Source organism: Diachasmimorpha longicaudata, chromosome 10, assembly GCF_034640455.1.
Source record: "Diachasmimorpha longicaudata isolate KC_UGA_2023 chromosome 10, iyDiaLong2, whole genome shotgun sequence".
Lineage (NCBI taxonomy): Eukaryota > Metazoa > Arthropoda > Insecta > Hymenoptera > Braconidae > Diachasmimorpha > Diachasmimorpha longicaudata.
The window spans coordinates 2539323-2562593 of record NC_087234.1 but is presented as its reverse complement, the minus strand read 5'-3'; the positions used below and the strand labels follow the sequence as shown (position 1 = coordinate 2562593).

The 23271-nt window shown below is 37.8% G+C and overlaps 4 protein-coding genes and 1 long non-coding RNA gene across 6 annotated transcripts; 3 read left to right on the top strand and 2 right to left on the bottom strand.

The window, feature by feature from the left end:
- Positions 1-255: 255 nt before the first annotated feature.
- Positions 256-7640, top strand: LOC135166454 (uncharacterized). The gene is made up of 4 exons (XM_064128670.1): positions 256-676; positions 1800-6122; positions 6436-6546; positions 6629-7640. Exons 1-4 carry the CDS (start codon positions 647-649, stop codon positions 7016-7018), a joined length of 4854 nt encoding a protein of 1617 aa, XP_063984740.1. The 5' UTR covers positions 256-646; the 3' UTR covers positions 7019-7640.
- On the bottom strand, positions 7512-11147 carry LOC135166460 (uncharacterized). Its single transcript, XM_064128689.1, has 2 exons — positions 10974-11147; positions 7512-10795 (listed from the first exon to the last, which is right to left on the bottom strand). Exon 2 carries the CDS (start codon positions 10707-10709, stop codon positions 8802-8804), a length of 1908 nt encoding a protein of 635 aa, XP_063984759.1. The 5' UTR covers positions 10710-10795; positions 10974-11147; the 3' UTR covers positions 7512-8801.
- A 102-nt stretch (positions 11148-11249) lies between these two features.
- Positions 11250-11748, top strand: LOC135167045 (uncharacterized). The gene is made up of 2 exons (XR_010299792.1): positions 11250-11550; positions 11646-11748. It is a non-coding gene; the product is annotated as an uncharacterized LOC135167045 (long non-coding RNA).
- A 3541-nt stretch (positions 11749-15289) lies between these two features.
- LOC135167044 (large ribosomal subunit protein uL11m) lies at positions 15290-16860 on the bottom strand. Of its 2 annotated transcripts, XM_064129891.1 has the most exons (4): positions 16633-16860; positions 15920-16109; positions 15519-15783; positions 15290-15368 (listed from the first exon to the last, which is right to left on the bottom strand). In XM_064129891.1, coding segments are annotated over exons 1-4 (591 nt in total). In that variant the 5' UTR covers positions 16768-16860; the 3' UTR covers positions 15290-15367. The 2 variants fall into 2 exon arrangements, with proteins under 2 accessions (XP_063985961.1, XP_063985960.1); XM_064129890.1 differs by having other exon boundaries at positions 15290-15783.
- A 285-nt stretch (positions 16861-17145) lies between these two features.
- Positions 17146-21872, top strand: LOC135167042 (cilia- and flagella-associated protein 36). Its single transcript, XM_064129888.1, has 5 exons — positions 17146-17544; positions 17807-17982; positions 18295-18488; positions 19790-20111; positions 20369-21872. Exons 1-5 carry the CDS (start codon positions 17439-17441, stop codon positions 20630-20632), a joined length of 1062 nt encoding a protein of 353 aa, XP_063985958.1. The 5' UTR covers positions 17146-17438; the 3' UTR covers positions 20633-21872.
- The last annotated feature ends 1399 nt before the right edge of the window (positions 21873-23271 follow it).

Sequence of the window (23271 nt, the reverse complement as noted above, 5' to 3'; positions counted from 1 at the left end):
TGTAAACTTTAAACTGATTTTTTCGTACCAAATGTTTTAATGTTTTTCTATTGGTTCGAGGGGTTTTGATCGACTCTAAACCAAAAGTATTCAATGATCATAAGGATTTAATAATAATGAATAAACCATTAAATCCACAACAATAAAAATTGTCTTCCTAAGGTGTCCCAAATTATTCCCAAGTGATTTGGAATTCCTTTTATCCAGAAATTGATTATTTATCCGCGAGCGATATAAACGTCTTCCTTGTTGCTCTCCCTTCTCTCTCCAAACAAAGGAAACGTACAGAGAATATTCAAAAACAAGTGATTAATCCCCAAATAATCGCAGCAGTATTAGCTCTGTCCTAAAATCACTCAATTCCCTGAATAAAATTTAGAAAAAACAGTAGATTGTTAACAACAATTATTGAAGAATAATATATCATTGTTCAGAGTGAAGGATTCGGCATTCAGAGGTCGACAGAGGCCTTTTGCAGCTCAGTTTACAGACGTGTGAACGGGTAGCAGAAAAAAAAAAACATTCCAAGACCTGTGGGACAAAGCACCGGAATCACGAAAACAAAACGTGTTCTTCGCGTGCTGATTGACAAGTGAAAAATTATTCTTGCTATTTTCTGCTGTCGTCAAGTGGCAAATTGATTACTATGGAGGATTTCAGTGATGAACAATCCGAGGTAAGGGATGATCTTCGTCGCAGGAATTTTTAAATCCGTTATTTTTTGAGGTTTTGAAAATATTTCTGCTTTTCGGGAACTGAATACTTCGCCTTCAGAGTCGTTGTCGTGATGGATTAACTCATATTCTTGGGCTGAAAGGTTCAAGGGGAATCTTCCACAGGGTCACGAGATCAAACTGACTTTTCGAATTGCAGACCAAATTTTCCAATTCATGAAACTCAAGAAAATTGTGTTGGCTGTGGTTAGAGAAATAAATTTTTTCACGTGATTCGTCTGGAAGTTGCCTCCCAACGTGTGATTTTTTTGACAAAAAATGTAGCAACGCAACTTCTTCAAGAAAAAAACGACAGACTTTCTTTTAGTTTCATTTATTCTAGTTCTCAAATTTCAGGAAATCCGAACTCGTCAGCCATTTACCAATGATTCTTCGATTGTGATAATTATGACGAGAATAGATGGATTGTGATCATAGTCTTTGCCTTTATCAATTTTTCATATCAGCATTTTGTCAAAATCCAGAAGCACCTGATGGATAGAATAAATCATTGCCCTGGGGTGTGAGCTGGTTCAGTCTGGAAACGTCGAGAAAAATTGAGTGGAATTACGTAAATGGCTGAGGAGTTGGGCTTGCGACAGTTTCCTTCTGATCGTATTACTGTGAGTTGAAGCATCCAGACGATACTCCAGGTCTTCACCCAGATTCCAAACTAGTCATTCTCCATGATTTTTCATCTCTCTAAACCTCACAAGTTTTCGAGGAAACTGAAGTCGTCGTAAGACGTTATTTTTACCCCATGTTCCCCCTTATGACCAATATGAGTGATTAACATCATCACAAAGCATTGGGGAGCCTGAGATCCCCTGTCTATTATTCTCCTGATTTTCGGCAGCAAGAATGCAAACAAATTACCGACCGAGTTAATGCCGAAAGACACTAGCTTGCCTATTAATTATCAGACGTTTACGACTGTCAAAATTGACAAAAGTAAAACCTGAACAACCAACCGAAGAATATCCTGGATATTTGCATCTACCTGTATGTTCGTAAATCCCAAAAATTGATCTTGAACAATAATTAATAATCAAAGATAATAAATTAAAAGGGTTTCCATTTTTGTAGACCTCATCATCGGAACCTGCGCCATCCGCACGCGGGACTCCAACAGAACATATAGTTTCCCCTGATTCTACGAACGTCGAGATGACCGAAACCCCATCGTCGAGCGACACATTCGGAACTTCTTCGGATACTGACAGCGAAGAGCATACACCGAACAACCAGGTTCCCCCTCCGGAAGATGTAGAAATAAACAGGCGGTCTCCAACTCCACCGGCCCACTGTAACGCACCGGAGGTACCTGTAGCACCCGTCATCGACAATACCCCCCCGGTCCCTCCCACGCCACCATCCGAGATGACAAAAGTCTTCGTTCGTCTCAAGCCACTGTCACTCGGAATGAACACCACGAAAAAGCAGCAGCGGTACTACGTCACTAGCCCATCACTTTTTATCAACCTGAATGACGTCGAACAGGACATGAATTCGAACGTCGATCTTGTGCAGAAGAAGTTCGTCTACTCCGGTGCCTTCGGGGACGAAGACACTCAGACGCAAGTTTTCGATCAAGTGGTGATGCCACGGATGGTAGATTACCTCCATGGAATCAACTGCGCTGTCATGACTTATGGTACAGCACAATCAGGAAAGTTTTACACCCTCGTAGGATCTCCAGAAGATCCAGGATTAATTCCGAGGACGTTGGAACATATTTTTGCCCGAGAGAAACCCGTGGAGATTCCCAACTATAAACCAGGCGACAATACTGCCTCGTGTTTGACGGTGATTCAGAGGTTCGAAGAGCTCGACACTCGACGAGGCTTTCTCTCCGCTCAATCCCGGAAGAGAATGGATATGTACGCAGATAGGATACAGACACCCGAGAAGGGATGTGAAGTCTGGGTGTCGTTCGCAGAGATTCGAAACGAGATGTACTTTGATGTGCTGTCCTCCGACTATCTTGGGAGCCATCCTTCTCTGATCGCCAAGACCGATCCCCGGGATAAGACCTACATCAAAGGCCTCACTCACGTTTCCGTGGGAACTCCCTCAGAGGCTTGTGACGTTCTCGCATTTGGGTATAACAATCTTCTCCAATGGAACTCCAACATGACGACATCAGCCTCGGAATCTCATTGCATCTTCACCGTCACATTATTGAGGTATGAAAGTTGGGAGGGGACAGAATCAGCGGAGGCGAGCAGCTTTTCATTCTGCGATTTGGCAGCTCACACATTTCCAAAGATCGATGTAAGCCTCCTGGCAGTTCTCAGAAGCTTGGAATATATCAAATGTCGTAATCCCGTGACGCTCAATGACTGTTTCTGCCCGTCGAGCCTCACAAAGCTCTTCGCAGGGCCTTTCAAGAAGGAAAGCCCTCTGTCCCTCGTCGTCACTGTCGACCCAAGTCCAATGGTCTATAGAGAAGTCCACACGATTCTCCAGTGGACATCAGTGCAGAACGAAATTCACACAAAAATCCGAAACCCTTATCCCTCTTCTGAGGCCACCACAGCATTCGGAAGAATCAGCGAGACTCACCAGGGGACCGACAACTGGGAGGAGTTGACAGCCGAGAAGCTGATGGAGCTTTCAGAGAATTTTAAGAGTGAAATAGACCAGTTGAAGGCTCTGATTATCGCCGGTGATGCCCAGCGTCATCAGAGGAGTATCAACAGATATTCCCTGATGATAAAGAGGATCGAGAACTCCTACAAGAGGAAGGCAGAGGCAGAGGCTCATTCCGAGGAAGTCGATGGATTGAAGACAATCTCACAGAAACTTCGATCGCAGAAACAACTACTGGAACGAGAACTCGTTCTGTGCCAGGGTAAACTGGAGAAGTTTCCGCCGGAGTATTGGCAAACCAGTGGATCGAGGAGCCCACATTACAATGTGCTGGATGAGATTCTCGCAACGAGAGACGCTAGAGCGAAGAATAAAGTTCTTATGAAGACGCTGAATGAAGCTAAGATGAACTACTTGCGGGTGACTGCGAATACCCGGGAGAAGCAAAGGAAAATTGGGGAGATTGAGAAGAAGACATTGGCGTTCAGACTAGATAGGGATAGTGAGTTGGCTCAGCAGAAGATCATTAATAATGTCCTGAAGGAGAGGCTGGACATGGCGATTAATGAAGAGGAGAAACTGATGTACCATGAGAAGTACTACGAACGTTATCAGAATGAAATGGGCGCAAAATTAGGGCATGTGGAAGATGGGAAGGAGGAAAAATTGATGGGAGCAGAAGTTGATCCTCCTTCAGGAGTAAATACTTTTGATGAAGGAAAAGGGTTATCTGGAGTGAGTCCAGAGGTGGATCTCCCCGGGGGGAACGTCAATCCGCAAACTGAATCAGAGGAAATGAAGGCGATACCAACTGACGTTCAGGTGCCTCTGACTTCCCCGACAGTCCCTCGTGCAGGTTCTTGGGATGAAAGTGCGGAAAACAGACGCTCTGGTGGTGAGACTGGGGAGATAGATGGAACGATACAGCAGAGGATCATTGAGAGACCCTTCAAGGAACTCAACTTAGTTAGTGAGAAGGAGAGACTAGAGAGGCAAGAGGAAGTCCAGCAGATGTTTGGGAATTTAGAGGATGTAGAGCCTGAAGGGGTGGAACAATCGATGGAGTCAGGAATTGATGTTCATTCTCAAGTACATGGTCCTGATGGGGAAGAAATGATTTCTAGGGCATCTTCAGTTGCTGGTGTTCCTGAGGGAAAAATCGAATCTCAGACTGAATTAAGGAGAATGGAAATTCCAACTGAGGATCAGGCGTCTTTGAATTCCCAGACGCAATTTAGTGCAAGTTCCTTCGATGAAGGAGTGATGAGCAGTTACTCTGAGAGTGAAGTGGTAGATAGCTTTAGAGGGAATCAAATTTCGTGTTTTAAAGATTCAGCTGTTCCTCCGTCAGTCCTAGAGGCTGAGGGCGGTTTTGCAAAAGGGGTTGGCATGGCTACACCTGAAGTTCCTCCTTCAGATCTTCATCGTCCAACTGATGACGATCAGATTAATATGGCTTGCGAGAAGACTGTGTTGTCTTTGAAATCGCCCCTTAGTTTTGAAGATTGGTCTGATGATGGCAGTGAAGAGCAGAATATTGTACAAACCTTGTCTCTGTGTTCATCAGGAACTTATGAAATCCCTTCAGTACAACAGACTTCTCTGATTGCATGTTCGGACACCAAAATGCAGGCCCCTGAATCACAAATCACTCAATCATTTGAAGGAGGAGCTTCTCATGAAGGGCGTAATCTTGAAACCCAACTCGTGTCTGAAATTAACGATCGTCGTGCACCTATACCACGAATGTCATTCGCTGACGACAACTACAGTACAATTCTTCCAGGGTCTCAACCTATGCCTGTTGGATCAGTTGGGTACCCTGAACCTGGAAAATCTCCAAGAGATGACATTCTTATTACAACTCAGCAAATTTTGGAATCGTCGAGTGATGGAACTTCAACGGCCGTCGAGATGGCTTCCACCAGCATTAATGTCGTTCTGCAGGAAAAAGAGGACATTGAGGGTGAGAAAAGTCAGGAGCCTCCGTCATTAGAGTCCAGAGACCAGTATTCAGACAATGATCTGGTGTTTGAAGCTGCTGGGCCCTCAGAGCCCCAGGTGAAGGTCTCTGAATCAACAATAAATGATTTGAACGAATATGAATCTATCCACGTTCATTCTCCCGGCTCAGAGGCGTCAACGGACGTTCCTGAATTAAGAATAATTGATTCAGATGATCTTGAAGCGAGTCAAGCACAATCTCCAGACAGTCCTTCTGCATCTCAACCTTTGGGATCCCTAGAGCCTGAAATGGAAATGTCTGCATCACAAATAATTCATTCTGATGAACCTGAAGCTATCAAAGTACAGTCTATAAGTGATGCTCTTCCATCTGAAGTTCTTGGTTCCACCGAGCCACAAATAAAAGTTATGGAGTCAAAAACCGTTGATTCAGATGTGGCCGAATCTATCCATGCTCACCCTCCACACAGTCCTCTGGGATCCTCAACTCCAGCCCTGGCCGTACAGGTTCGTAAATCAGAGATAGACGAGACTGCAGCCATTATTCCTGGAAATAGAACTGTTGAAGTTGAACATCACACAGCCACTGCCTCGCTGCCTCAATCTACTATTCTCCCTGCCGACATGAACGAAGTCCCATCTGTCCAAGCGGGTGATTCTCCAGGGGTTAGTGATGACCTCTATAAGTGCTCAAATGTAGAGGAATCTGTCGATGATGTCCAGGGTTTGCCTGCGAAATGCGACACCCTTATTCCAAGTATGATTGATAATTCAGTCATCGCTGAGGCAGTAAAACCCCCTGAATCATCGGACGGCACATCCACTAATGATGAAGCTATGGAGAATGTCCTGGTAAGATAAATAAATACTCGTAAACTATTGTTATTTCAAAGTTTTAAAGGTTCCCTTCGCGCTTGGTAATGAATTAATAAGGGAGAATCTTCCTATATATAAATTATTAATAAAATAAATAATTCATAATTCGAATATTTAAATGGATAATTAGTAACATAATTAAAAATTTCAAACTACTTTTAAATCAATCAAGACTTCACGATTGCATTATCTCAGAAGCTATTGTGTCTGTAACAATTTCTTAATAATCAAAACAAAAGGTTTATTGATTTCAACAACTCCTGATGATAAAAATTCTGATTTTCTTTAGCCTCAAACGTCCACCGATCAAGGCGATCCATTGAGAAGAAGTACTCGAAAAAGGTCAGGGACTCCTCAGATGCCTTCATCAGTGAAACATCCCAAGCCAAATCCTGGAACAGTAAGTCCTGACGAAATTCATACAGATGAATCTCAATATCCCTGCAGATTATTCTAATCAATATGGAACATGTTCTGAGAAGCCATCGAGCCGAAACTCTAGGCGTTCGAGTACTCCGTCAACTGGAGATACGGTAGATCCAGAAACAGCAGTTGCTTGTTCCACATGTGGGGTGGCAATCGTAGGCAAACATCGACAGCGTTTAAAGAACTGTAGAAAATGTTCTCTAGACGATCTTCCAAGACGTAGTACTCGTAACACCCCTGGTACCCCAACCCTTTTGGGGGACAATGACGTCCACTCAGGAGCTCCGCTCGTCACCTGTGATAATTGCTTCGAACGAATTACTGATGAATGCCGATACCACTGCAAGATCTGTAACGATGGAAATTTTGATTTATGCAAGGTCTGCTATTCTGAGGTCAGTCATAAGCATGAAGTCGAAATTGTTCCGACGATTCCTCAGCAATAGCAATAGGCTCGGAGCTGAATTGGAACAATTGGTCAAGATTAAATGGAAATGCTATACTTTTCTACGAAAAAAAAAAATAACTTTTAATTTTCTTCATATTTCAGAATTTAGTTAGCCTTGCCATTTTCCAAATTACAAATCTCCATCCTTTTTTTTATTCTTAGAAGAAAGACACCATCGACGAACGTAATTGTTTTGGTTTTTCAAAAATTCAATGAGTTATTGAACATTTTTGTTTACTGTAGAAAGTTAAAGTTTTGTCCTCAGGATTATTGAATAAGACTAAATAATGATTATAATTTGACACCGAAACGAAACGAAACGAGTACTTTGTATATTTTTTTTTCTATTGTTCAAACTGAATTCGATTTCCTGTATTTTTCGATAAAAAAATTGACATTGAAAAGTTCAACTTTTTTCAATTTGATAAAAATTTGCAACTGTCCAGTTGTCTATTGTTGTGCAATTGGAAATTTCGAAAAGTTCTCTAGCATTTTTAAACACAAAATTTTGAAGTATTTGTCGAAGGTTTGTTTCTACGTACAGAAATACATTTGTTCCCGTTGCACTTTGAGAATTTGATGATATTATAGTGACAAGTAAAATTATAAAAGAATGTGAACCAGTTGGAGTTGTGTTATTTGCCTCCCACTCTGAATAATTCATATTTAAATATATATTTTGCAAAATATTTCGAGATGGTCCAGTTCATATAAAAATTATATATAAAATATATATCTCGCATATATGTTTTATATATTTTTTTTATAACTTTGAAAGGATATTGAATTAATCCAAATTATATCATTTTAAAACCCAACGTCTCAGAAAAAGGTATTTGCTAATTCCGTGGACACCTCATTAGGACATCAGCAGTTGGTCGATTTACTAATTGATCGGGTACTAATGACAGTTTTATGATACACGATAATTGTCTATATCCTAAACACTTAATGTGAGGATTCAGGTATTGTCGGCGCTCTCCCGGAAATCTCTCGGGTATTAAGCTGGGGAATTGGAAGTGACCTGATGATGCCCATTGAACAAGGTCGTTTTAACCGGTAAATATAGTAAACTATTCCGAAAAAATTAACGACTCCCTTGGAGTGGTAATTTATGACTAATTTCCGGCAGTTTATTGTTGGTCTACTACGAACCAAATTATTAGATGATTCGAATTCAATTATTGAATAAATATTATTACTATTATTAGTTAACTGTAACGATGTCCTCTAGTTTTCAAAAACTTCCTATTTTTCTAATGTTTAGTAATTTTTCTCTCAAAAATCACTCTTTTTTCCTCGTTGGTTAATCTCCATTGTTTTAATGTTTTTGTAGACTGACAATTGTGGGTCCGGAAGGGGTATACCCCACTAGGAGTGAGACGAGGGGCTTATCTACGAAAAATAGGATTCTTTTGAGGGACTAATGACCATAATAAAACCTCGAAACTCCTTTAATCACTCGCCAAGCAGTCTTTTCCCCACCATTTATTAGACTAAAAATCTAATTTACGTGACACTAAATTTTTATGTTATTTTTTAAATGAATAAAATATTGCAAAAGTGATCTTTTGTTTTCTTCATTCTGCCGTGATCCGCAAGAAAATTAAATTGACTTTTCACTACGTTTGGGAATTGTTTAAATTTATGTAGATATTGTCGAATAACAAAAGAATATCATTAAATAATCATCAAGAATATCATTAATTAATTCGATTGTTTGTTTTAGACAAATTGCTTCTTAAAAATGTTAATTTCGAAGAAATAATTCTAGTTGTAAATTAGGGGAATTGAAGCTTCCATGCACACACTTCCATTTCAGGCTCTAGGGATCCCAAAGGATGAGATGCAGAAGGACTGTCTGGAGGTTGTGCTTTACTCGCTTCAAGATCATCTGAATCAATTATTCTTAATTCAGGAACCTCCGTTGACGCCTCTGAGCCGGGAGAATGAACGTGGATAGATTCATATTCGTTCAAATCATTTATTGTTGATTCAGAGACCTTCACCCGGGGCTCTGAGGGTCCAGCAGCTTCAAACACCAGATCATTGTCTGAATACTGGTCTCTGGACTCTAATGACGGAGGCTCCTGACTTTTCTCACCCTCAATGTCCTCTTTTTCCTGCAGAACGACATTAATGCTGGTGGAAGCCATCTCGACGGCCGTTGAAGTTCCATCACTCGACGATTCCAAAATTTGCTGAGTTGTAATAAGAATGTCATCTCTTGGAGATTTTCCAGGTTCAGGGTACCCAACTGATCCAACAGGCATAGGTTGAGACCCTGGAAGAATTGTACTGTAGTTGTCGTCAGCGAATGACATTCGTGGTATAGGTGCACGACGATCGTTAATTTCAGACACGAGTTGGGTTTCAAGATTACGCCCTTCATGAGAAGCTCCTCTTTCAAATGATTGACTGATTTGTGATTCAGGGGCCTGCATTTTGGTGTCCGAACATGCAATCAGAGAAGTCTGTTGTACTGAAGGGATTTCATAAGTTCCTGATGAACACAGAGACAAGGTTTGTACAATATTCTGCTCTTCACTGCCATCATCAGACCAATCTTCAAAACTAAGGGGCGATTTCAAAGACAACACAGTCTTCTCGCAAGCCATATTAATCTGATCGTCATCAGTTGGACGATGAAGATCTGAAGGAGGAACTTTAGGTGTAACCATGCCAACCCCTTTTGCAAAACCGCCCTCAGCCTCTAGGACTGACGGAGGAACAGCTGAATCTTTAAAACACGAAATTTGATTCCCTCTAAAGCTATCTACCACTTCACTCTCAGAGTAACTGCTCATCACTCCTTCATCGAAGGAACTTGCACTAAATTGCGTCTGGGAATTCAAAGACGCCTGATCCTCAGTTGGAATTTCCATTCTCCTTAATTCAGTCTGAGATTCGATTTTTCCCTCAGGAACACCAGCAACTGAAGATGCCCTAGAAATCATTTCTTCCCCATCAGGACCATGTACTTGAGAATGAACATCAATTCCTGACTCCATCGATTGTTCCACCCCTTCAGGCTCTACATCCTCTAAATTCCCAAACATCTGCTGGACTTCCTCTTGCCTCTCTAGTCTCTCCTTCTCACTAACTAAGTTGAGTTCCTTGAAGGGTCTCTCAATGATCCTCTGCTGTATCGTTCCATCTATCTCCCCAGTCTCACCACCAGAGCGTCTGTTTTCCGCACTTTCATCCCAAGAACCTGCACGAGGGACTGTCGGGGAAGTCAGAGGCACCTGAACGTCAGTTGGTATCGCCTTCATTTCCTCTGATTCAGTTTGCGGATTGACGTTCCCCCCGGGGAGATCCACCTCTGGACTCACTCCAGATAACCCTTTTCCTTCATCAAAAGTATTTACTCCTGAAGGAGGATCAACTTCTGCTCCCATCAATTTTTCCTCCTTCCCATCTTCCACATGCCCTAATTTTGCGCCCATTTCATTCTGATAACGTTCGTAGTACTTCTCATGGTACATCAGTTTCTCCTCTTCATTAATCGCCATGTCCAGCCTCTCCTTCAGGACATTATTAATGATCTTCTGCTGAGCCAACTCACTATCCCTATCTAGTCTGAACGCCAATGTCTTCTTCTCAATCTCCCCAATTCTCCTTTGCTTCTCCCGGGTATTCGCAGTCACCCGCAAGTAGTTCACCTTAGCTTCATTCAGCGTCTTCATAAGAAGTTTACTCTCCGCTCTAGTGTCTCTCGCTGCGAGAATCTCATCCAGTAAATTGTAATGAGGGCCTTTGATGCAGCTCTTATCTGGTCAAGGTTTATATTATTAAAATAATTTTCATAACAGTTTTCTGATACTAGTTTTTAGGATATGGATGTTTGGTAAATATGGGCCGTTTTTCAAACGATCACCTAATTAAGAAAATTTTAAAGAAAAAGAAGAAAAATTAGAAAAGACATAAGGGAAGGAAAAATTACTACATACCCTCGACATCGGCGTTGGCAACCAGAGAAGAATGGGTCTTTGGTTCTTAGGCAGTTGGAGGACTACCTCAAAGTACATCTCGTTTCGAATCTCTGCGAACGATGCCCAGAGTTCACAACCCTTCTCGGGGGTCTGTACTCTATCTGCGCAGAGATCCATTCTTTCCGGAGACTGAATCAGAACTGCCACTGCCAGGAGTGTCAGGAGTGCTAGGACCTTGGCCTTCGCACAAAATCTGTATTTCCCCCACTACTCGTCACCTTAATTCCAAACGCCACCGCTGCAATGAGGTGGAGGTGCGGTAGGGACAGTAGGGATCGTTGCAGGCACCGCCATTAGCGCCATTGTGATTGTGCTTTGTGACACGGAGTGACGCACAGTCTATAAATAAGTTTCAAGGAGTGAAGTGATAATGTGGTTGTTCTAAAAAATAAGCACGTAATCACCAGACAAAGGAGAACAAAGTGAAAAAAAACTTGAAATTTCATCAAAGGTCTTCCAGAGCTCAAATTTTTCAACATATTTGTGGAGTTTCGGATAACATTACGAGGAGTCTTCACGTGTGCATCATTGAAAAGTGAGTCAGTACTTGAAATTAATGTAGAAACGTCGTGTAGCATATGGACAACGTCCTAGTGATACAATTCTTAACATTTGGGTATTTTTTTTCAGTATAAAAAGTTCAGTAAAGTGGGTGAAAACTGCCAGGAACGTAGATATTTTCGTCAAATTGCGGAGGTCAACAGATTCGTCCTTGCAAAGGCCAATTCTAACTTCAACGTATGCTTGGCGTTTTCTCTAGTGTCAGTAGTCATTGCTAGGGTGAGTACATCTTTCAAGATTTTTATTATAAAATTGACAGAAATTATTATAAACCAATTCAGGATCAAAATCAAATTCGGGGAAATAAATTAGAAATGCCATTTACGGGTGGACACGGTAGTAAGAACATTCTTTTATGGAAATTGTCATAACAATTGTCAGTAACAATAAATACGGTTAATTATTGTCTTTCAACCACAAAATGATCATTGCGATGAATAAGTGTATCATGAGAGCCACTTAATTATTATCAAAGTGTGTGAGTAGTCTGTAGCTACTTGATCAATGATTTTTTTCTTCGAACCCCATTTAATAAATAAATAAATAGCGGAGGTCTCCATACGGTAGGGTTTCCGTCCATAGCTTCAGCAATATTTTTTTTCGTGATCAAATTTATCGTGAAAGTTACCTGAGAAAATTAGGAAAAAAAATCGAGAGTAATCAGAATATTTAATATTCATTAAAATTACATTGCACACAGAATTATGATCATTATACCCAGTGGTTGTTCATAAACACAAGGGAGATTGTTTAAATTTTCCAAAATCTTATTCTGGCATGCCTCCAATCATTTTTCGATAGAGTTACAAATATGAATAATTTTTACAACAATTTCTAAGATTTGATTTTAATGGACAATTATTATTCGGATTATTATTTCTATCGTTTCCCTCATTAAAATATTCTAAGCCGATTAACCAAAGATTGTGTACCCAAATTAGTGGGCTTTCCCTCGAAATGATTAACATTGTGTTTCTTTTTCCCCAGAAAGAGACTTAAAATCCTTCCACATCATATCCATTCAATCGCACGAACATCATAATGGGAGTGTCATATGAACAACGAGAAGACAAGCAAAAAAGGAAAATAAAGAAATTAACATACTGGATCAAGCTGCTGCGTCAGAAGCGTTCGAACTACAACCGTAAGGCGAGACGAAACATTCGTGTCGAGGCAGTACTGACTTATGCCATCAGCCGAGCAGAACAGGCAATTAGAATTAAACAAATGAGCCGAATGAGAGAGTGGCAGAAATTTCAACAGAAAATGGTACAGCGTCAAAAATCTAATGATGAAAATGAAAGTAGCATAGGTAACATAAGTTATAGTAAATCTAATCCTGAGAATATTTGGACAGATGCATCGTTCCCCGAGTTGACCAATTTGGATAACTTTATGACGCAGCTAAATCAGGTTAAGATCGAGAAAAAATGAAATCAGTGTATTTTTATTTGACTATGCACAATGTTAATGTTCTTTTCTTTAAGAAGACGCTTTACTGGCTTTCGAGGTATCGAGAGTGTCTTCAAGTGACTGAAGGGAGAGTCGATGGGGAAGGACAAGGGTCAATGCATCTCGGGATGAGGGCGACCTGAGTGGGCATTTGTTACCCTTGTGATATCAGTCATGTTTCATTAATTTGGTAAATCCAGCATTTTGGCGTTTATCGTAAGTTCAAAGATATCCAAGTATATTTTCTGTAAAATATGAGGTTTTTGTACAGAATACTTTTAGTTAGCCAATTGCGTAACAAAATAATAAATTGGGAGATGTACATTGTGTCCGAAATAATGTTGTATTGAGGGGAATTTCCAAAAAAAAAATACATATATATATATAGGGCGTTATCGAAATTATATATTGCATGCGTTTTTTTTTTCATTCGTTGTAAATATGGCTGCACGTATTAGAGTTGTTAAACAATAAATAGTTTTTTATTTACATTCATACCATGATTAAGTACAAACTTAAAAATAGGTGATTAGAACGAGTATTGGTATTGTTCTTATTTGCTCACTGTTTTTTGATACATCATATATATTCGCAGAAGAGCGGCGCCAAATATTTTGGAATGATATACTAATTAGTTTGTAAATGCGTAGTTGATACTTATTGGAAGATCAATATGAGACTATAAACGTTTTATTTAGTGAATAATTCGAAAACACATTTCGATTTTTTAAATATTATTGTTTTTCTCATAAAGCAAATAAGATCATTTCAACTTTTGGTAACTTCACTTTTGAATTATAAAATTGATTTTTGGTACAATTCTAAATGTAAAAAATTTTTTTTAAGTACAAACAGTTTTATGATGGAAATTTGATTGCTTATCAATTATTTTTCTAATTGATTATTGTCAAGATTTTTAGTTATTGATCAATGTTCTGGGCAAAACGAACTTTCTCATTCCTGCCAGATTTTTAATAGTTTAGATAATGCGATAGCGCAATTATTGTAAACTAGTCAAACAATTCGGGTAAAGTGCGAAAAAATAGTCGAAGGACTTGGATATCTTTAACATTACAATATATTTCTCGACAGGGCATAATTGTGTCATTATCAAAGAATTTTCAAAGTTGAAGGAGACATGTCTCTCCTTTAAGATTTTATAATGAAAAAAAAAATGGAAATTCTTTTTTTTTGAAGACAAATTATCGCCAAAATAATTAGTGGGGAATCCACTTATGTCATTTACTAGATAACTCAATCATGAAGACTGTTAAGTCACTGAAAGGCTATTTTGTTCACTAGCATTAGACGTTTTACAGGAAATTCACTGGGAGTTTCACAATGTTTATTAATTCCAGTCTCAACCAATGAGATGATGCCGAGGATATCCCTGGTTACCAGGATACTACGCGCTATAACTAACATTTGGTAGGTGCGTAGACAACGAGTGGGTTATGAGTGGCAATGTATCGTTTAAGTATTTAATTCATATTGAATTGTTTATGTGTAAATAATTGACAAATGTATTATAGGTGAAACAGGGGGAGAATTGTAAGCTTTATTCGATGAATAAAACGTACTTTGGAGGTGTTAAATGTTTGTTGAATAATTAAATTGGTCACTAATTACTTTATAATCATTTCAGCGTGAGACGAGGGTGCAGTAATCTCCGATTGATGAGGAGAAAAAACTGGAATGTTTTTAGGGCGTCGATTAATGGCAAAAAACCTGAAGACTCAAAATCAGGTAATTCTATGTTTATTTATGACGACAATGAAATACTGACTTAACTTTAATTACTGGAAATTGTATAATGTCAGGAGTAGATTAGGAGAGAAATATCAAAGGAGACATGTTCGTTAATGAAGGAGTGATGACAGAAGGATAGACTTGGGCATATTTTTAGTTTCTTTTGATGAGGAAGATTCTGAGAACTCGACGTCAGGCAATTTTATGTTGAGAAGTAATTAAACATTTGGGTAATTAATCAAGACTGGTTTTATCTGATTTTTGTTATTGAATGGGTCGGGAATGGGGAAAAGTAATTTAATTTGTTCAGATTGAATTATGATGGAAGCAGAGTTAAAATCGAAGGTCAAAGATAATTTTCGTGAGTAAATTTTTTAATTGTCAACAACATTACACATTATTGTCAATAATGGATGGATGAGGATGAAAATTATGGGATAAATGAACGATGAAATGGACAGAAAACTCAATATTTTTACGATGTTCGTGACGAGAATCATGAAAATCCAGAGTCAGGTAATTTTATCTTTATTTATAATTACAATTTTTGAAAATTCAACACTGTATTGTTCGTTTTACTACGGAACATACCTGAAAGGAGAAATCACAATTTAATTAGAGATGCATAATGTGGGAATTTAGAAGGAAATTCAAGGTACATTTTCTGTATTAATTTTTTATATTCAAAAATGTTTTGTTCCATATTTTGGTAAGTAAAAATTAATATTTAGAATTACTCACTATCCTGTTCGAAGCATTTTAGCTTCTTTGGCGGCCTGCAACTCCTGTTTCTGTTCCTCAACGATCACCGCTCGTTCCTTCAAAAACTCAGCGTACTCGTCAGGATCTATTTCCCGAACAATTTTAATCCCACAAGTTCTAGCAATACCAACGAGCATCTGAGTGGTTTGCTGAAGAGTTTGGAGGGTCAAAGGTGGATCTTGGGATTTTATTTTTGCGATCTCGTAGAGGTGCCTCAACGTCAATTTTCCAGCGACTTCTTTGCCTGATGAACAGTATAAATGAACGACAATGAAGATTTATTCAGACCATTTGTTGAATCACTGGAGCCATTTAGAGATAAATGGATAATTTTAGAAATTTTTCTGCCCTTTATTTCAGACAGGTTCGTGACTAGTCACCTGAATTCATGGCTCCTCGTTGAATCCCTGCTGCTTGCATCAGGAAATACGTCGCTGGGGGCTGGTGAATAACCATGTCATAGGTTCTGTCTCCATGTACTTTTACTCTCACTGGTAGTGGAATACCTTCCTTAATGTCTGCAGTTCTTTCATTGAAATCTTTTATAAAATTTGCTATGTTTATGTTTCTCTGCAACAATAAAGAATACAAATCAGATAATAATTATGATTTTTAATTCAAGAACAAGCTGCCCATAGCTTTCGATGTTTCCCCCATGTATTGGTATTTTATTTTATTGAAAATGGACGATGATACAAACTATCAATTTCCAAAATTTATCAAAATATTTTCTATGAGGGTTTCAAGCAATAGAATTTGTTGAAAAATAGGAGGACATTTTTTGTAGAGTTGCAAAGATTATTTGGACACTTCTCGAAGTCCAACTTTGTCCGAAATGTATACAAAATTTCTTTTAACTAGGGGAGAATTATATTCAATTATTCTATAATTTTTCTTTTAACAAATATTAAGAGTTCTCTTCCCTTGTAATTCCCATTTATACAAAGAGTGTCCCCAAAAAGAGTACTGAATTTGAGAAAAGGAACAGTCTCATGAATATATTTAAATAAATGTTGGTCATGGCAATGAATAAACTGCCACTAAAATATAGAATAATTTTGAATGAAAAATAGAATAACATAGGGAACCTAACCTGTCCCAATTGAGGTCCAAGAGGTGGGTTAGGTGCAGCTAAACCAGCAGGGATGTTGGTCCTCAATTTTCTGCTGTGATCAATTTTCTCAGTTGACTTGAGGGCCGCCTTCAAACGACCTGCTGTCTTCGACATTTTATCCTATTTATTTATCCCCTTAATTTAACAAATCTTGAACTCATTCAAAATACTCGTCTAGTACTCATGTGCCTGAATTAAAAAACTTGATGTCCATTATCGCTCGTGGATAATGTAGAGATCGTTCTTGAAGGGAGAATGGAGATTTAAAGATCAATCAGGAAGCGATCATTCTTTTCTTCAAATTCAACAAAACGAATGATCCCATTAGGATGTGTTTGCAGTTATTTTTAAAATGAAAAAAAAATCGAGAGAAATAAATTATCGATTTTTACTCAGCCGATCTTGAGTTATCGGCTCTTGAAGGACGCGGGGTCTACTCGATTTTTATCATTTTTTGTTCAGTTCTCGCTTTTGTTGAACAATTTTTTTGTATGTTTTATTGAATACAAGGATTGAGTACATTTGCATGCAACACGAACATTACATTGACTGTACTACCAGCAAACTGTTGTTTGTTGTGATTTAGAAATGATGGAATCACCATGGGAACGTTTTTACGAATAATTTTAATGACAATTCGATAGAATTCCGACCGTTCTTGTCACCAGTAGCTCAATCTCGAATATTTATCAAATTACACAGTTGTGTACTTAAGTCTTCGAAGGGTCTAACTGAAGAACTAGGAGAGGAGAGGATCAAGCCAGTGAGAACATAAATTTTGGATTATGGGGAACGAAGACAGTGGCTGGGTGTTCGACTCCCTCGTGGGGTTCCTGAAAGGGCCCATTTGGTCTTCCCCGTTGCTGACATTCGTTGAAGAGCGATCCATCAGTGCGTATAATTTTTGAGAAACATAATTAACTTTTCCCAGCAATAAATCTCCATCGATATTCGAAATTTTAGAAAATTTTCAGCTCACAAAGGGCCTGTTACAATTTACAGATTTTATTAACATGTAATGTTGCTTTGTAGTTTCATTTTTGGTCATTTAATGGGTCCAAAAGGAGTTGGAAAGCTGTAATGATAATGATAATAATAATAATAAACAGCATGCAAGGTATTTATAGGAACCAAAAAAATGAAAATGTTTCAGTTTTCGAGCCTGAAATGGAAGACAACAAGGAATACTTCGAGGCCTATCAGGAATACAAAAACCTGGTGGATCTCCTCTTGGGTTCGTACATGGAAGACATGGGAATAACACCTGAACAATTCGAGCATGCATGTACTGTAAACAAACAGACGAAAATACCTGTGCAGTTTCAACAGGTATTTCCAATAGATTCTATCGAAACTATCGAGCCATTGCTGTTTAGAAAATTAAAAAATTGTAATCCATCCAAAAGGACAATCTCAACCAGAAAAGGATCATTTTGCATCTACCTTTTTCAACTATTCACCATAAAAATTTCAACAAAAATGACTGAGTGAATAGTTTACATGACAGCGCCATAAATAATGATTAATAATGAATGATTACCAATAATTATTCTGAAGCAATATCTCTTTTCATAACATTAATTACAAATAACATGGTGAATTATGAATACTATGATAATATGGTAAAAAATTGTCATCTAGAGCCTCTTCGAACAAATATGGGCTGCGAACGAATACCTGGTTTTCAAGCGAATGATGATACAAAAAAATTTGGAACTTCAGTTGCAAGCTCTCAGCATGATTGAACAGAAATTTGGACTGACTCCAGCGTCATTAACTTGTGGGCCGGATACACATCTCCCTCAGGAAGAGTTAGTAATGGATGAATTACTCAGGTGATTATTCCTCATTTACACAAATTAACGAAATAAGATTTCGTTGCTGTAAAATTTTTTAATGACTCTTTGATGGAATTTTTTTCATGTTAAAAAATGTAATGAGTTCAATGAAGGGAAAGTAATATCCTTATAGCAATATTCTCAATTATAATGCATTAATTATTCATGTATTTTATTATTTATAAATGCTGTTCATTGACCTCAATCGAAACAATCTTTATCACAGATAAATATTTTGATGATTATTAAAAGATTGATTAGATCATATTCTAGAAAACGTAATCATTGAAATCAATTTAATTAATTTATCGATTAATTACTCGGCTGATTATTGCACTGGTCGTTTCAATAAGTCGCATGAGATGAAATTTTCATTAGTTTTGAAGTTTGATGACGGAGGATGGCCTTTGGCATTTTTATTATTGTTGAATGCCGTCTATTGACCTCAATTGGAACGTAATTTATTGTAGATAAAAAATCAGTGTAACGTTTATTAAAAGATCCATTACTGTTTCAAAAAATGTAAGAATTGAAATGAATTAAATTAAAATCAATTATTCGATTAATTATAGATTTGAAATGAATCGCTATTGAATTAGAAAATGTTGAAATCAAAATTTCCTTAAAGAAATTCAAGAGAAATGTTTTAAAACACATTGATTCCATCTTAAACTCCTCAGAACAAAATATCTGGACAACTGATGTAAATCGTTATAAATAAGATCTAAACGAACGATTAATAATACTTTATTTGTCGATTGAAGTTTTGCACGTGATGAGGTTGCCCATTTCTACCACATTGACACATGTATTCTGTCATTCACAGGGACAAATTAAGGTCCCATGTAAATTACGGAAAGTTCTCGAGAAATTTCAAAACTCCCCACACATAATCTGGAGCCACTCAGGTAATTTTTATGAAGGGATCGGGCCTCGTTACCGGACCCTCCGTAATCTATTGGGCCTTCGTGCTCACGTGCGAATTGTGGAGTTTTCACGTGATTTTTATTGAGCTATGTCTCGCCATATGGGGTCCAACAAAGACATTTAACACTTTTAATTACCACTCCAGCAATTTCTATGAAAATGTCTTATCCTTCCCCATAATAACAGTTCTACAATTCCCTCAATTTCAAAATTTGTATTAAAGACGGGGCATTAGCCCGAAGTACCTGATCATGACATAGCACTTCACCATTAAATTTAATGACTCGAATACTTGTCTTAAAAGAAAAGATGATGCAGCTATTAGGAATTATAAAAATAGCTATTGAAAGTTGTTTTCTAATTCTGTGCAGCAAACAATCTCAGGAGGAAGATCCAACCGAGGAAACCGAGGAAGACCTCAAGAAGGAGCACGAGAGATTGGCCAACAAGTACGCGAGTGAAAAAGCGGCGCTGAAGGAAGCCCTAAATATCTCAACAAATTCATTACTTTCATTTACTGACGTAAAAGAACCTTCGGAGGATTGCCAGGCGACTGGAGACCCCTGGGACGGGGACTTAATACCTGAGCTATTGAAGAGACCTTCGCCCCTGCCTTCAATCTCCAATTTGCGAGTAGCTGATGAGGGGAGAAGTGGAGGAGAAGCCGGACAACAAATCGTTGAAAAACTGCCTGTAATAACTCTTGATTACGGAGATTCAAGAAATCTTTTCTTTTAATGTTTTTCAATTCCTATCGGTCGAGAACGATTTATAATCCGGTACTTGGGGGTGGCCCACTGAGGACCTAATCTTGTCATTAAAAACCTTTAAAAAAAAAAAAATCATGAAGAGGCCAAGATCTTGCGATTATTGTCTCAAAGAAATGTAATTTCTTGTGAATCGTAAATCTCGCCGATCGTTCCATTAATCAATTAAATTTCTAAATGCAGATTGAACCGGAGAATCAGGAAGAGATGAAGAAACGGGAGGAGTACCTCAAGGAGAGAAGAGACCAATTGGTAGCGCTGAAGAAGCAGGCGCGCTGTCAATACTTGGAAACAGTCAAGAGACGTCCAAGTACAGCGAGAAATGTTGCTGAGGCCACGATGAAGGGGGAATCGAACCTTGAGAACACTCCAGCACCCGATCCATCGATTATTCAAGTACGTAAGGCACTCGCTGCTCGGCTCAAAGCTGAAGTGGTCGATCCATAACAACTCTACTTCACATCATCGATTGCCTAAAGAATTTTTCCTTCATCAATTGATATCGTGATTGTTTAAGAATAATTGTGCATTGAGAAAAGGAATCGAGAGGAACACGTAGTGAATTCGTAGCTGATAAAGTCCCTAGTCAATAAAATATTGTATTTATGGTTTAATTAATTAAATTATTAATGCTTTTTTTTGTTACAAGAAACTTAAAGGAGATTGACTAGAAATCTGATCGTCAAATGTCTGATTACATCGACGAGAAATAAATTCATTAGTAAATGTAATAATTTTTCTTCTGCAGAAAAAACAAATTCTTGAAGAGTTTTCTCACATTTTGTTTTATAAATCTGTTCATAATTCGTTACCAGATGAATTTAGATAAATAAAAGCATTTACTTCACCATTGAATAACAGATTTACGTTTTTTGAGTGCAGAATGAACCAGAACAATTAAAAAATTCTCTAGTACTTTAATTTAATTACATTAATTCATTTGAAGTTTCCGAAGTGTCAGCGAAAGATCAGTAGAAATTGAATGAATAAATGTACTGATACATAAAATATATCTTCTGAAATATATTTTCATTTTGGCACGAGGAACGTACGACTCTTTTGTAATTTTTTTTTTATAAAATTCAGCGCTCATTAAAAAGGGTCTTCACATTATTTTCGTAAATTGATTTGTTTACTAGAGAGATTCACCGGAATAAAGCGCTTGCTCTAGTATTGATCGAGAAAATAACAGATTTCAAGTGCAATACCGTGAAAAGTGGATGGAAAATCTCCGGACACTTCGTGACAAATGATTTTTTCAAGATGATTACATATAATTTGTGACGCAATGCCGAGGTCAGAGCGTGAGAAATGCAGAAATGACGTCAGTGGCGTGAAATTTACACGAAATTATCTTATTAATACTTGCATTACTCTCAAGTTTCCAGAATGTTTGAGTCATCGAAAACATTCGAGGAAATCATCGCGTAATAGTGGAGTAGATTACTCATGTCTCTGTATTTTGAGGACCAATATGTTGTTATTTATTCGGTAGAAATCGGATTAAAGATAATTTTGCAAGTGGAAAATTTCTTGCATTCAATGGATTGTTGGATCGGTTGGAACGACCCACCAAGAACACATGGAAAGTAATGAATATTGGGAAGAATTATTAGAAGATTTCTCTATTTAAAAAATATTACTTAAATTATTTTACATATAAAATTATATACTACGTATAAAATATTATATATTCTGTAGTTTTACAAAAAACGGATTTCGATGTTTTTTAAAAACACAATCATTATTTCATTCCAGAGATAATTCTACCGTCAACAAATTTTTTTTTTATCGCAAAACTGACAACTCATTAACGGCTGCTTATCTCACAAAGGAGTTGTTCAAGAGAATAAGACGATCCTACATTTTTCAATATCATCATTTACAAACGAAATTTGCACATTTCGTTTAAAATCCACGAGTTCTGGAGATATTCATGAAATATTCGTGAAATAATGCGTGCGAATTTTTCGTAAATTGCTCTCAATTTTTTTTATTCAACAACTCAAGGAGAAATTCTCGTAAATCATGTTGTCATGCGGTTTTCCCTCGTTATTTTCCAATCTGAATGCAGAATTCAGGTGCTTCAGAATGAAATTATGATCCGTGATGAGTTGATTAATTGCCCCATACGGAATTGTGTAGCATGAGGGAATGAGGAAGTTCCATCGCATATTTGATTTTCCGTTGATTATCATAAACAAAGCAAGGGTAATTGACATATGTACATACTTTTATTTGCTCAGTAACAAATGGAATGCAAATGACTTTATAATTTGAAAAATTACAGCATTCGAGGAATTCAAGAAACTATTGCCACTGCCCATTTAATGTCAGCGATGCTAATGCGTTTCGAGTGAATTATCAGATTCGTTTCGAAGATAAGGAAATCATATAAAAGCAGATTTTTAAATTTTTTTTAAATCACTGTCATTATCTCATTACAGAGATAGTTCTATAGTCAACAAAATTTTTTTCATAAAAGTCAGTGCTCTTTAACTGGGGATTATCTCACACAGGAGTTGTCCTGGGGAAATACATAATTCTACCTTTTTTGTAGACAATGTAATGACCTTTAACAAAGTTCTTTTGGTATTTTTCTCTAAAACCACTAGTTCTGGTGATATTCGTGAAATAGTGGGGGCAATATTTTCAAACATTTTTTTTATTCAACCCTTCGAGTAAAAATTCTGGTCACCTCTGACATCACCAGGTTTTTCCCAGCGGTTCTCCAATGTCAACGACTGATTCGGGCTCTTCGGGATAACAGTGTGATCTCGTAATGAGATGATTAATTACTCCACGTGGAGCTGTTCAGCGTGAAGGAATGAGGAAGCCGCATTTCAAATTTGATTCTTCGTTCATGGTCATAAAGTAGAGGGAATTTATGTGTGTCATATGGAGGACGTTTTATGAAAGTGAATTTTATCACTGACAGTATCAAAGATTATTCTTGTTTGGTAGTAAATTATTACCACATTGAACTGTTTCTAATTCACTCGTTCGAGATTTCAATGACTTGGCAATTATATGTTCGGTTGAATTGAACATATCATTACAATCAGAAGTGCATAAACTGTAAAGAG

Coding starts and splice junctions, on each gene's coding strand:
- LOC135166454 (XM_064128670.1), top strand. CDS start 647: ATGGAGGATTTCAGTGATGAACAATCCGAG. Junction 6,123..6,435: donor AAGCTATGGAGAATGTCCTG/GTAAGATAAATA, acceptor GATTTTCTTTAG/CCTCAAACGTCCACCGATCA. Junction 6,547..6,628: donor CCAAGCCAAATCCTGGAACA/GTAAGTCCTGAC, acceptor TGTTCTGAGAAG/CCATCGAGCCGAAACTCTAG.
- LOC135166460 (XM_064128689.1), bottom strand. CDS start 10,709: ATGAAGACGCTGAATGAAGCTAAGGTGAACTACTTGCGGGTGACTGCG.
- LOC135167044 (XM_064129890.1), bottom strand. CDS start 16,767: ATGTCGAAGACAGCAGGTCGTTTGAAGGCGGCCCTCAAGTCAACTGAG. Junction 16,110..16,632: donor TTGGACCTCAATTGGGACAG/GTTAGGTTCCCT, acceptor TTATTGTTGCAG/AGAAACATAAACATAGCAAA. Junction 15,784..15,919: donor ACGAGGAGCCATGAATTCAG/GTGACTAGTCAC, acceptor ACTGTTCATCAG/GCAAAGAAGTCGCTGGAAAA.
- LOC135167042 (XM_064129888.1), top strand. CDS start 17,439: ATGGGGAACGAAGACAGTGGCTGGGTGTTCGACTCCCTCGTGGGGTTC. Junction 17,545..17,806: donor CGTTGAAGAGCGATCCATCA/GTGCGTATAATT, acceptor AAAATGTTTCAG/TTTTCGAGCCTGAAATGGAA. Junction 20,112..20,368: donor AAATCGTTGAAAAACTGCCT/GTAATAACTCTT, acceptor TTCTAAATGCAG/ATTGAACCGGAGAATCAGGA.